We start from the raw sequence: 14,485 nt of genomic DNA, 5'->3' as shown, positions 1-14,485 counted from the left end.
GTAGATAGGTTTGTAAAGAAAGCTTTTGGCATATTGGCCTTCATAAATCAAAGTACGAGTGCAATTCCCCCGTATATCTCGGACTTTACATACAACTGCAGAAATTCTCTGATGACTCAGCAATAATAGTGTGTATAAGGGGAGACTGGGAAGATGAATACAGGCCCTGGTGAATCACTTTGTCAAATGGTGCAAGTTGAATCATCTGCAGCTCAGCATCAGTAAGACAAAGGAGATGGTGATGGACCTTAGGAGACTAAGCCTGCATTGCTCCTTGTTACTGTTGATGGTGAGGATGTAGATATGGTGAGGACCTACAAGTACCTGGGGGTGTACCTGGATGACAGACTTAAGTGGAGCTCCAAGTCAGAGGCTGTGTACAAAAAGGGCCAGAGTCACCTCTACTTTCTGAGGAGACTGAGGTCTTTTGGAGTATACAGGCCTTTCCTTCACATGTTCTAACAGTCTGTTGTTGCCAGTGTAATCTTATAAGCAATGGTGTGCTGAGACAATGACATCAACACGGGTGATGCCAACAGGCTCAATAAACTGATTACAAAAGGCTGGTTCTGTTATAGGAGTCAAACTGGATGCTCTAAATGCTGTGGTAGAACAAAGGATCCTACAGACAATCCTGGCAATTCTGGACAATATTTCTCACCCTCTGCATGCCACCTTGGCTGAACAGAGGAGCACTTTTAGTAACAGATTAAGACTACTCTGCTGCTCCAAAGAGTACTATATGAGGTCATTCTTACCCTCTGTCATTAGGTTCTATAATGAGTCAACCTATAGCCAGGGAAGTGATGACTGCCTCCTGTTAGACTGTTTGTGGTGACATTTTTGTCAATTCTTTTAACTTCTCTTTTAATATTTATATCTGTGCACCTGTAATGCTACTGTGACACTAATTTCCTTTGGGATCAATAAAGTATCTACCTATCTACAGGATTTGGGATGTTATGCTGAAGTTGTATAAGACGTTGGTGAGGCCTAATTTGGAGTACTGCGTGCAGTTTTGGTCACCTACCTACAGGAAAGATGTCAATAAGATTGAAAGAGTGTAGAGAATATTTACAAGGATGTTGCCGAGTCCTGAGTACCTGAGGGATAGGAAAAGGTTGCACAGGTTCGGAATTTATTCACTTAAAGCATCAAAAATTGAGGGGAAGTTTGATAGAAGTATACAACATCATGAGGGGTATAGATAGGGTAAATGCAAGCAAGCTCTTTCCACTGAAGTGCAGTGAGGCTAGACTAGAACTAGACGTCATGAGTTAAGGGTTGAAAGTGAAACATTTAAAGGGCAAGTGAGAGGAAATTTCTTCACAGAAGGTGGTGAGAGGGTGGAATGAGCAGCCAGCGGAAGTAGTGGATGTGGGTTTGATTTCAGCATTTAAGAGAAATTTTGATAGGCACATGGATGGGAGGGCTATGGAGGGTTATGGTCTAGGTGTGACTAGGCATGGCCTAGATGAGCTAAAAGGCTTGCTTCTGTGCTGTAGTCTTCTATGACTCCATGAGAGGCTACACAAACAACTAATTTATTCTCCAGAATTGTGATGATTTGATCAAAAATTTCCAAGCTATTTAGCTGAACTGATAGAGTAAAGAAACATTTTATATATTTGGCACTGGCTTAGTAAGCCTGAACTAAAAAAAAATAATAGATGTGTATCTTTTATGACTGAATTTGGGAAGCATTTCTACTCTTGACAAGTATTAGAAGTTTGGAGCAGTTGCTGTTGAGAAGTCAGCCTGAGTTTGTTACGTTTTGATCATCAGTTGATTGAATAAGAGAAATGGTGCTTTTCGGAAGGGAACAGACGAGCCAACACCCCATTGAATGACACCAGGGGCTATGAATGGCCTCTTCTTGTTCTAGTGTTTCTATAATTCACATCTATTGTTGCAGATTGTATTTTTTCTACATTTTTAGTAGACCTGAAGAAGCAAAAATGATTCAAGTATGGAAGGTTTCCTTTGACCCACTGAGTGCATATGGAACTCTTTGTGGGACTATCTATTATGCCACATACCCTTACTCTTTTCCCATAGCCCTGGAAATTAATTTCTCCCAGATGCTTACCTATTTTCCAGTCACAGAGCCAGAGAGTACAGTAAAGTGTCTGCATTGGCCGTCAAACTCCTACTTACATTAATACCATGCTTCCCTTTTGAAAGTTTTGATTAATCAGTCCCAGATCACTTTCTTCACATCCTACCTGTGCTTTCCGCCCAACATATTGAATTTGTGCCTCAGATCATCAATCACCCATTACCCAGAGCAATTTCTCTGACCTAAACCCATGATCTTGTACCCCTATATCCAAAACAAAAGTGATTCTTCAGGTTGGAAAACCAGAGCAACAGAAATAAAAAGCTGTAGAAACTTAGCAGGTCAGACTGCATCTGTGAAAAGGAATAAGGAGCCGATGTTTCGGGTCGAGACTCTGAGCCCTGACGAAGGGTCACGGCTGAAAACGATAACTCTGTGTTCACCTCCATTGATGCTGCCTGACCTGCTGAGTCCCTCCAGCACTTTGTGTCTGAACCTCTATCAAATCTCCTATCCAGCTTCTTTACTCCAAAAAAAGACCTAACTACTGTAGGTTCTGACATTTGCTTTGAGGCACTTAGCTCTTTGCAAATAAATTCTAGAAACTGAATGAAAACATGTGATCGCTTCGATTTATTTTGATAAAAGTATGCTTAAGTTTCATTTGCCTTTCTTCTGCATCACCTTCATTTCTGAAGATGCAGTTTTATGAAAAGCATCTATTGTCTAATAACATCTTTGATCAAATGTTGTTAATACTCGAACTAGTTAGTGGTAACTAAGCCAAAATATCCCTTAGACTAATTTATTTATTTTACTTATTTAGAGAGAGAGTATAACACAGGCCCTTCCAATAGACAATAGGTGCAGAAGTAGACCATTCGGCCCTTCGAGCCTGCACCGCCATTTTGAGATCATGGCTGATCATCCACTATCAATACCTGGTTCCTGCCTTGTCCCCATCTCTCTTGATTCCCCTATCCATAAGATACCTATCTAGCTCCTTCTTGAAAGCATCCAGAGAATTGGCCTCCACTGCCTTCCGAGGCAGTGCATTCCAGACCCCCACAACTCTCTGGGAGAAGAAGTTTTTCCTTAACTCTGTCCTAAATGACCTACCCCTTATTCTCAAACCATGCCCTCTGGTACTGGACTCTCCCAGCATCTGGAACATATTTCCTGCCTCTATCTTGTCCAATCCCTTAATAATCCTATATGTTTCAATCAGATCCCCTCTCAATCTCCTTAATTCCAGCGTGTACAAGCCCAGTCTCTCTAACCTCTCTGTGTAAGACAGCCCTGACATCCCAGGAATTAACCTTGTGAATCTATGTTGCACTTCCTCTACAACCAAGATGTCCTTCCTTCACCCTGGAGACCAAAACTGTACACAATACTCCAGGTGTGGTTTCACCAGGGCCCTGTACAAATGCAAGAGGATTTCCTTGCTCTTGTACTCAAGTCCCTTTGTAATAAAGGCCAACATTCCATTAGCCTTCTTCACTGCCTGCTGCACTTGCTCATTCACCTTCAGTGACTGATGAACAAGGACTCCGAGATCTCTTTGTATTACTCCCTTACCCAACTCTATACCATTAAGATAATAATCTGCCTTCGTGTTCTTACTCCCAAAGTGGATAACCTCACACTTATTCACATTAAACGCCATCTGCCAAGTATCTGCCCACTCACCCAGCCTATCCAAGTCACCCTGAATTCTCTTAACATCCTCGTCACATGTCACACTGCCACCCAGCTTAGTATCATCAGCAAACTTGCTGATGTTATTCTCAATGCCTTCATCTAAATCGTTGACGTAAATTGTAAACAGCTGTGGTCCCAATACCGAGCCCTGTGGCACCTTCCAGCCCAGCAAGCCACACTGTACAATAACCCACCTATCTGACCCTAGCCTGATCACAGGACTATTTACAATGACCAATTAACTACTAACCGGTACATCTTTGGATTGTAGGAGACCTGGAGGAAACCCGTGTTTATGGAGAGAATCTCCGAACTCTTCACACACGTCACTGGAATTGAACTCCAAACTCCGATGTCCCGAGCTGTGATAGTGTGTCGCTACTGCGAAGCTACCATGGCACCCATTTCTAAATCTCTAAATTCTTTCATTTTGAAATTTCCCAGCTGGTCAGTGGCTAATAGCCTGGGGCAATAAAATCAGTTTATTCTTGTCTTTTCTACATCAGATGATGCAACAAGTGCATAACACATCAAATTAGATCAGGAATCAAATTAGGGAGCCTTGACCCAGCCGCTCATTAGCTATTCGTCAGTGTGGATGAATCTTATTGGTTGTTCTGGTGAGTATTACCATTCAGTTCCCCAAGTCCTTACATCATTAAAATGCAGAGGGTGCACAAAGGATTTACAAAAACATTGCTGGACTTGAAGGGATTGACTAATAAGGAGAGGCTGGAAAGGCTGGGACTTTTTCCCTGGAATTTAGGAGGTTGAGGAGTGACTTAAAAGAGGTTTATAAAATCATGAGGGGTATAGATAAACTCAGTGGCCTCTTTATTAGGTACACCTATACACCTACTCATTAATGCAAATATGTAATCAGCCGATCATATGGCAACAATAAAAGCATGCAGATATGGTCAAGAGGTTCAGTTGTTCTTCAGGCCAACCATCAGAACATGGAAGAAATGTGATCTAAGTGATTCTGGTCATGGAATGATTTCTTGTGCTAGACGGAGTGATTTGAGAACCTCAGAAACTGCTGATCCCCTGGGATTTTCACACACAACAATCTCTAGATTTCACAGAAAATGGTACAAAAAAACAATAAAAATTCACTAAGCAGCAGTTCTATGCGTGAAAACACCTTGTTAATGAAAAAGATCAGAGGAGAACAGCCAGACTAGTACCTGCTGACAGGAAAGCAACAATAACTCAAATAACACATATTACAAAGGTGGTATGCTGGACAGCATCTCTGAATGCACAACATGGTGAACCTTGAAGTGGATGGGCTACAGCAGCAGAAAACAACAAACATGCACTCAGTAGCCACTTTATTAGGTACAGGAGTGTAAGGTGATAACAGTCTTTCCCCAGGGCCAGGGATTCTAAAACTGGTGCAGAAGTCTCAAGTGGGAGAGGAAAGATTTAAAAGGGATCTAAAGGACAACTTTTTCACACAGGGGGTAGTGTGAGTGGGTATATGGAACAATCTGCCAGGGGAAGTGGTAGAGGCAAGTACAATTACAATATTTAAAAGAAAGGAGAAAAGGATTAGGTGGATATGAGCCAAACACAGGCAAATGGGACAAGCTCAGGTAACTTGGTCACCATAACTTTATGACCTTATGAACCCCGATGAAGAATTTCAGCACAAAGTGTTGACTTTTTATTCCTCTCCATAGATGCTGCTTGACCTGCTAAGTTTCTCCTGCATTTTGAATGTGTTGCCCTATGATCTTCCGACTCCTTATGGTGTAGAAAGACATTATTCAGTCCATCAAATCTGTGCCAGCTCACAGAGCAAAGCCATTTCCTTACTAATTTTCATTCCAATCTATTCTCTCTACAATCCTATCTCATTTGTATTTGGGGTAATTTATGGTAGAGTCATAGAGCCATACATTAGAGAAGCAGGTCCTTTGGCCAAAATGGTCCATGGTAACAAGATCCCAATCTAAGCTAATATCATTTACCTGCAATTAACCTCATGTCCAATTAACATACAAATCTATATGCCCTTGGCAGTGTAGGTGAAAATGGAGAACCTAGTGGTGACAAGGTGATTGTGCCAACTTCTGCAGAGTTGAGACTGGCCCATTGGAGCTGGGAGACAGAATTTCACTAATTGCCCCAGAGCCTGGGCCAAATAACCTGTTTCCATGTTTGGCTCATATCCACCTAATCCTTTTCTCCTTTCTTTTAAATACTGTAATTGTACCTGCCTCTACCACTTCCCCTGGCAGATTGTTCCATATACCCACCCACTCTACCCTCTGTATGAAAAAGTGTGATCTGTTTCTCTTCCTCAATGAACTCTGAATGTCAGAAGACAAGGAGAGGAGACTGGCCATCTTGGCAAGATGAAGATGGAAAGTCATTCCTCAAGTGTATTTGTCTAGCTCCCTGACACTGGCAAGGAGCAGCCTTGGCAGTGATGTGGAAATAGGTCAGCCAGCTGACCAGTGTGAAAGCTCGCTCAGTATGTTCCCAATAGGATTAATGAGCTAGCATGATAGATTTCATAACCTCAGGAAAGAAAGACTTACTTGTCGAACGTAAAATAATGTAAAATGAAGGGAGTCTTTAGGTTGTTGTGCAACATTTTTGAGCATGATAGCACTTTAGATTATTGAGAATAAACTAATCCAAAGAAAAGCGTCATTTACAAGAGGAACAGTTTGCTCACAGTGGGAACATTATCCCCTTGAAACTAGTAAGGGGGTTGTGAACTTGCTCTTGTGTGGATCATGTTGTGTCTCAGCCAATTAATCAGCAAGAGAACACAAACAGAAAGAAAAACCTTTGAATCATCAGTCACCTTTTTGCCAAAGCCTCAGTTCAGAATCTGATATTTTTTGCTGCAAACCTCTTTCAGTGCTGAGTACAATGATATATATGTAAAAATTGTCCAAGGGAACTCTTATATTGTCAAGGGAATATTATTGAATAAGACTGGTGAGGTGGGCAGAACAATATTCCCAATATTGCAAACTTCCAGAATTTATGACTTTTCTACAAATTTAATATGAGCATATTTTATTATATTTTATACTTTTTATTTGTAAATCATGTTGTTCATTATTATGCTTGTCTTTAGGAGCTGTGATCTCTTTTTCCAAATTTCAGTTCCACTAAAATTATAATTAAATTAATATGGAATTAAAATTAAATTAGTCTCAGTTACAATGGTCTTGAAAGTGCTAAATTATTGCAAGCACTTAATTAGTTCACTGATCCTACTAAGAGAAAGAAATCTGCTTATTCTTATTCGATCTGATCTACATATGATTCCAGAACTAAGAATGTGGTTGATTCACGACTTCTTCATTTCAGGAACAATTAGAGATAGACAATATATCCCAGTGATGTCCACTTCCCATACATGATTGAGTATACATCATTTTCTTGTGCCAGGAAAACTTGCCTTCATTTAAAAGATAGACAGGTATCTCTGTTTAACAGTCTATTCAGAGCATGAGAACTAGACGCAGAATAAACGTCCCTACAAGCCTTCAGTAAGATCAAAGCCTCAGTTCATTTTCATGTTCGATCCTCAATGCCGTGGTTTTCCCTGTAATTCAGAAAATACTAAATGACTCAGCCCCTCCTGCTCATGAAGTAGAGAACTCTAAAGATTCACATATCTCTGACAGAAGAAATTCCTTCTCTTTAATCTTAAAAGACCAATTTCTTGTCCTGAGGCCATAATTCCCAGTACTAGGTTAATCACCATAGGAAACATTTCTCAGAATATATCCTATCAAGCTGCTGGGGATCTTGTTTTCAATAATATTACTGTCCATTCTTCTAAGCTCATGTAGTATGCCCATCTGCTTGTTCATCCCTTATATAATAACTCCTTCATATCTGGCATCAATTAAGTGGATTTATTTGTATTTTCTCCAAAGCAAGTATATCCTTCCTTAACTAAGTAGATTAAACCTATACACAATACCTCAGGCATGATCTCAACTAATTCCTGTACATTTATAACAAAACTTATTCACTTTTGTAGTCCATTCACTATCATCCCATTTACCTTCTCCATTTCTTGTCATGCCTGCCAACTTTCTGATGCAAACTTCTCTCACAACAGCAGCATTCACATAACTTAAACAATGCATTTATTTCCCTCTCTTCCTGCATCAAATTTCTCCACACTTTAATCTAGATGACTTGGTTTTCTTCACTCACTTAACCTGTTTGTATTTACTTACTTGGGTCCTTAGCTTCCAGTGAAGCAGAGGCCATTGATGACCTCCCATCTCCATCGTCCTCTGAAGTCAATGGTATGGTTGGAGTTCATCAAAGCTTCTGTAGTCCATTCCATTCACTGTACAGGGGATTGGCCTACACAGCTTCACCAGAGCTCATTTCCGTCTCTGACAACAGCGATGTAGGGTTGAACTTTGAGAGGCTAACCTGTTTATATCCCTTAGCAACCCTTTTACTAAGAATTTAGGAAGAGTGTTATGTCATCCAAATCAGCATTACATGAAGTAGATTATATTTACAATCATTTCTGAATAAAATCGCAGCAATTCCAAATGAAATAAACATGTCAGGCTATGCTCCAAGTGATTATATCCAGCTGAAGATCATGCAGTGATATCAGTCATTATGCTATTCATATTTCATCCCTTGCTCCCAAGGACATGAAAGTGCCTGGTCATTGAACAGTCAAAAGTAAACAAATGCATGACCTTCTGCTGTATTTAGTAAAGAACCCTTTCTAAGATTACTCTGTGGACACTGCACTTTATAAAGTAGATCCCAAACTCACTGGAGACAAGACATTCACATTCTAAAGTGCTCAGTCTGTATTCAAACTAATGAATGCCTTTAGAAAGATGTGATTAATTAAAACAAGAAGTACTTTTTGGCACCATGATTGGTTCTGGGGGTTGAAGGTGCAGAAGTCCACAATTGTAAAGACTTTCTCCTTCTTCCCTGGCAGCTTTTGTACCCCTAGTGTCCGTCTGCTATTGTGATTGTAGAACTGATGATCTTTTCCAAGTACACTGCAAAAGCTCAGTTACAGTACCACTGCTCCTACTGATTGGGATTGCACAATCAACAAAAGTGCTCAGGTCCTGAGAGCTAGGAGTTGAAATACGAATTAACTCAGCAAATATTGAATGCAATATTGAAGCTTATAAGATTATGAGAGGCATAGATAGGGTAGATGGCCAGAATATTTTTTTCCCTAGAGTAGAAATATTGAATACCAGAAGGCTTTAAATTGAGAGAGAGCGTAAAGGGTTGTACCTGGCAAGATCTTCTCACACAGAGAGTGGTGGTACCTAGAATGTGCTGACAGGGTTGTTAGTGGAAGCAGATATGATAGTGGCATTTAAGGTGCTTTTAGATGGCCACGCAGATAAGCAAACAATGGAGGTATATGTGCAACAAAAGGGATTAGTTGAAATTGGTATCATGCTTGGCACAGACATCATGGACCCAAGGGCCTGTTTCTGTGTTGAACTCTCCTATGCTCTATAACAACATGGATCATAGCTTGAATTCAAATTTTGAAATGTATTTTCACTCAGAAATTACAGCTGGCAGAATCAATTTCATGTAATGCCAGTTTTAGATCAAGTAACACTCTTTCTAAATTCTGAGTAAAAGATCTGCTAGGAATATAAACCAATTAGATGAATGGACAATAACAGCGTCATATGGATTATAAAGTAGCAAAGTATGATGTAAGAAGAGTGGGAAAGCAATGTATTATTTAAGTGGAGTGAGGCTGTTGAACGCTGCTGTTTGAGGTGGAAGCTATGTTAACATCATTGCACACTTGCTTTCAAGATATTTTGCAATCATTTTGCAGAACTTGTGTTGTATGCAATGCTGTTATGATGTACCAAATCTAAATTCTACTTCCTTGTGTCCCAAACACAACTTAATTTTTCAGTTTTCCTTTTTATTTTCAGCAACTATATACAACAACCATCTGAGTAATAATAGCACCTCCTGCACTGTGATGTTAGTCTGGAATACACGCTTCAGTCTCATATATAGAGCATGAAGTCATAATCTTTTAATTCAGGGCAGAGGTAGTACAGTGACCCAAGATCCACACTGCTGACTATAAGTGGATGGCATTACTCCCGACAGTGTTGTAACTATACAGACCAAAACTTATCTAAAAGATAGCATGGATTTTGTTGTGGATCTCCAGGGGATTCTCTGTGTAGACTCTGCATAAAGAATTACAGATACATGGCAGTGATTATAAAATGATAATCTAATCATTGCACTATGAGAAGTGAGTAATAAATTGATTTATCATTTCTCTTTTAATCCTTCAATCAGATTGTAATATTGTAGTCATTACTCACATTTTATACTGTATGCTAGCTGATCTCTGATGTCATTGCTTTGGGGCAGCCGGGAATTCGGAACATGGTAACTAAAACAGAAGAATATTTCATCTGGCTTCCCTTTAAAATTGTCCTTTTAAAAGAGACTGCAGATGTTGGAATCAGGAGCAAAAAGCAAACTGCCAGAGGAACTCAGTGAGTCAGTCAGAATTTGTGGAGGCAGTGGATGCATTCCTGACGCAGGGTGCCAACACGAAATGTCAAACTGCTCTTTGCCTCTACAAATGCTGCTTGACCTTTTGCAGCATTACAGCTAAAATTAAAAGTATATTTGCCAAATTTCTTCAAAAAATTAAATATATATACTGTAGTATTTTAAGAACTGCAGAATGAAAAATGAATTTATTATATAATGTCTAGCTTAATGATGTATGCAAATTATTGTTTGTTATTTAGATATTAAATTAAATTCAGGGGGATAATTGGACCAGAACAGGTGTGATTTATGGATCTGTTTTGAAATTATACCTCTGTCTTTATTTTATACATTTTATAAATATGTATTCTTGCATTTATTATGAAATTTACCCATGTCAAAATGCACACTGACAGATGATCTGGTATTAGTTTGGTTTGAGGGACCTTACTGTTCACTAAATGGCTACATTCAGACAGAGATAACGCCAAAATATTTCTTTACTTCATCGGTTACAAAGTGCTCTGGAATGTGATCCTGAGGCCATGGAAGGACTTATCTCAATACACTCAATAAAAATGTCAATACAATACAATACAAAATGCACAAATGATGCATTTTGCTGTATGTTTCAATATGCATGTAATAAATATATTTCAATCTTGAAATCCTTCCTTTTATAAATTTGTAAATTGTAATTACACCCTCCCAGCAGTGATGGCACTGTAGAGCAATCACTAACGGGTAAGATTACAGCATGCTGACATAAGAAATTCTCCTATTAAAGTTGATTGGGAAAACATTGAGTTAGTAACATTTTTATTTATTGTAATGGCTAGATTTATGAAACTAATTATATATTCATTGTAAAAAGACATTTAAGATTTTCCAACTCAGCATGCAGAAATGTCACTGTAGTTTACATAGTTACATTGTTACCTTGGGAGTTTTACATCAGTCTGCTATGACTCTTCCAATTACAATGCTGTTGTGTTAATTATACTCCTGTTCTCTGCGCCGTTTCATACCCAACAGCAAATAGAGAAGCAAAATCTGTGATGGTTACTGTGGAGCAAGAGGACATTGTACAAGGGGACATGACATTGTGAATGAGATAAGAAGAGGATATCTGTGTGAAAATGATTTCAGACAAAGCTATCTTTCACAAGCGTTCAATAACGCGAGGGATTTTACTGAGTGCAGCCACTCTTTTTCAACCAACAGTGCATCAAAACCTGATACTCTCCCCTTCAGGGCAAGGTGCTGAGTGGATTTTCAACAACCTTTGGTCCCACCCACCATCACCATGCTCTCATCTTCCCCACCCTCTCCACAGAACCATCTGCAGCATTTGCTTCACTTACTGTTACTATTGTTAATCAAATCTTAATAGTATACTTTGTGATTTTTTTTCCTATCCTTCAGAAACAAGCATGCAGCAGCGATAAGGAATGTGTACCAAGTGGTTACTGTCACCACTCACACCACCAAGGCTACCCAACCTGCCTCTCCTGCAGACGAAGGAAGAAGCGATGCCACAGAGACTCCATGTGTTGCCCTGGGAATTACTGCAGTAATGGTGTGTGCACTTTGAATTCACTGCCTTATGAGTCATAGTACAGTAAGCCCCCAGGTTACAACAGGGTTCCTTTACTGAGAACTGCTCCCAAACTGAACCATTCGTATATCGGAAACAAATAGAATGAAGTGTGACAGGAGAGTCGGCAGATGTTAGAAGAGCAGCCACCAGCCGGTTCCTAAGGCTCGGTGACTGCTTGGCTCTCCAAACTCTGCTGGGGTCCACCTGGTTGTTGCAACTCTGTGATGGGTGGGGAGAGAAGGCGCATGGTCCTGCCCCACCCTGGCAGAAGGTGCCCGCAGCCCCAGTGCAGCTGACTCTGGTTTCCCAGACGCTTGTTTGCATGTACGGGGCGCCCATAAGTCAGGCATTTATAATTTCAGGAGCATCTGTATTAGGTAAATAATGACGCAGAGAGGGGCCACTAACTGGTCAAAGGCATGGAGCAGGGACACAGAAGACTGACCCTTCAGTGCTGCATTGCTGGATGTCCTGCACTGAAGGAGTGCTGCATTGCTGCTGTACTGAGGCAACCCTGCACTAATGGAGGTGCAGTACTCAGAGAGTAATGCATTGGTGCAGGTTCTGAACAGAGGTAGTGCAGTAGTTTGGAGGGATGGATTATTGGAGCTGCTGTAGATCCAACCAGTTGAACTTGAAAGCTTGCATAGAACAGTTTGCCTGGCTAACAATTGTCTACAAACCATTATCACCATAGCAGAATTCCTGTTTATTATCTTGTTGCCTGAATGGGTGGGAGATACAGATGTGCGGGGCAGAAACCCCTTGAGATCTTGCTGAAGTTTTTAAAGCTGGCCTGGATGAAGTATAGAAATCTGGGATGTCTGTTAATGAGACTGTCCTAAGGATCTGTAAAATCCTTTGTTTAACCTTCGGTTACACCTGGTAACCTGATCGTCTTGCTGCATTCAGGGCAACACAGCTCCAGGCTGGGTCACCCTCAGGCCCCACTCACTTGGTTGTTTTATGCAGTCACAGAGATGTCTTCACAGAATCTGAATGAATATGGTATCAGAACTTTTCCCTGTGCTGTCCATAAATAGCAGGTTAACCCTTTGGTTCAGGCCTTATTGTGTGATTTGCCAGCTCGAACAAATTAGGCTAGAACCTGCTGGCAGCTACCAGCGTATGATCTGATTACATTTTATTGTCCAGAGATATTAACCTGTCAATAATTAAAATCCAGTTTGGGTGATGCCATGCTTTTAGATGGGTGAGATGAAATAACGTCGATACACAAAACATTCAGAAACATTGTCAAAGCAACTAAACAAAAAATAAAAATTAAATCATTAAATTATTAGTAAAAATATAAATTCCTAAACAAAAATCAACATTATTGAGAACAACAAAACATTTAGAATTTTCTTTATCATTTAAAATATATTTGTAAAGAGTTAGGCCATAAAAGCGAACCAATAGATGTGAATTTCTTTGGAGTTATTGTTTTCCCATGACAGATCCACTCCATTCAGACTTCAGGTAGGTTAAGAAGAACAACACCTATCTGCTGGAGAGCTGCAGAAGGTTAGTGCACAGCTTTAGACCCCACTAAAGAGGCTAACGGCAGGCACTGCTGTGAAATTGCTCACAGAGCTTGCCCAGTGAGTTTGGGAACTCCATCCTTGAGATAATGTCCCAGAATTTCAGGCACATAACTGTGAGGTTTGGGAAATAAGTGTCAATGTAGATGTACCGGCATCTTTCAACAAGTTCCAGCCTGTCCATTCTGTAGCACTGGATGTGAAACAGACGAAGAATGTGGTGTAACCTTAAAACATTCTGTGGCTATGGTGTGGGAATTCACTGTAACACTGAATGCCAATAAATCAGATCTGTGGTGAGCCCCCTGATGCTAGAAGCAGAACATGATGAGCAGCTGCCATTCTACTGGATGTTTAATATAAGAGCCCAATGTTTCAGGATTTGTTCTGAAAAGAATTGGTCATGAGGAAGAGAAACAGAAAATCAGACAGTTTAAGTAATTTCCACTCATTTTCATTTCCAAGAACCAAACGGTGTATTTACCAAAGTTTCCTTTGCTGGGTTATTCTCAGCTGGGATACATTGACGGCAGTGCTGCCCATACGCCAGTATGCATCAAGCTCAAGGGGAAGTACATTCAGTGATGTGTGTCCAGTGATGGTAACCTGCATTGTTCGCTTCCTGAAACAATCAGGGGAAATTGCTACAAACAAGCACGATTATTTAAGCCAATGTGAGCCCAAAATTCTGAATCCAGCTGTGCAAACTTCCACAAGACTGTGCGGAAGAAATTCCCTGGCTTGAGAAGTGGCAATTGACATCACCAAGCAGGTTCCTTGTTCTATTTTCTCCAGTGTTTCCATCTGGCTTCTATCTGGCACACCATCAGAGTGCCTTGCTGGACTGGGCTTGCCCTATTTGTGGCTGTCGTCCAGTGCTAGGGTTTGCATTGTACTGCTGACTCTAACTATGGCAAAACACAAACTAGATCCATGATGCCAGCTGGGTGACATGAACCAAGATCTATATACATTGTCTAACAGTTCAAAAGCAATTAAACAAAAATAAAAATTAAATCATTAAATTGTTAGTAAAAATATAAATTC

The 14,485-nt window shown here is 40.2% G+C and overlaps 1 protein-coding gene across 1 annotated transcript in view; it reads left to right on the top strand.

The window, feature by feature from the left end:
• Nucleotides 1–14,485, top strand: part of dkk2 (dickkopf WNT signaling pathway inhibitor 2) — a 36,265-nt gene that overhangs the window by 10,573 nt on the left and 11,207 nt on the right. Inside the window, exon 2 of the mRNA XM_073042498.1 lies at nt 11,720–11,873. Within this exon, the coding sequence (XP_072898599.1) occupies nt 11,720–11,873 (154 nt within the window). The remainder of the gene's footprint in view (nt 1–11,719; nt 11,874–14,485) is intronic.

Source organism: Hemitrygon akajei, chromosome 4 (assembly GCF_048418815.1).
Source record: "Hemitrygon akajei chromosome 4, sHemAka1.3, whole genome shotgun sequence".
Lineage (NCBI taxonomy): Eukaryota > Metazoa > Chordata > Chondrichthyes > Myliobatiformes > Dasyatidae > Hemitrygon > Hemitrygon akajei.
This window is presented reverse-complemented; position numbering and strand designations above follow the sequence as displayed.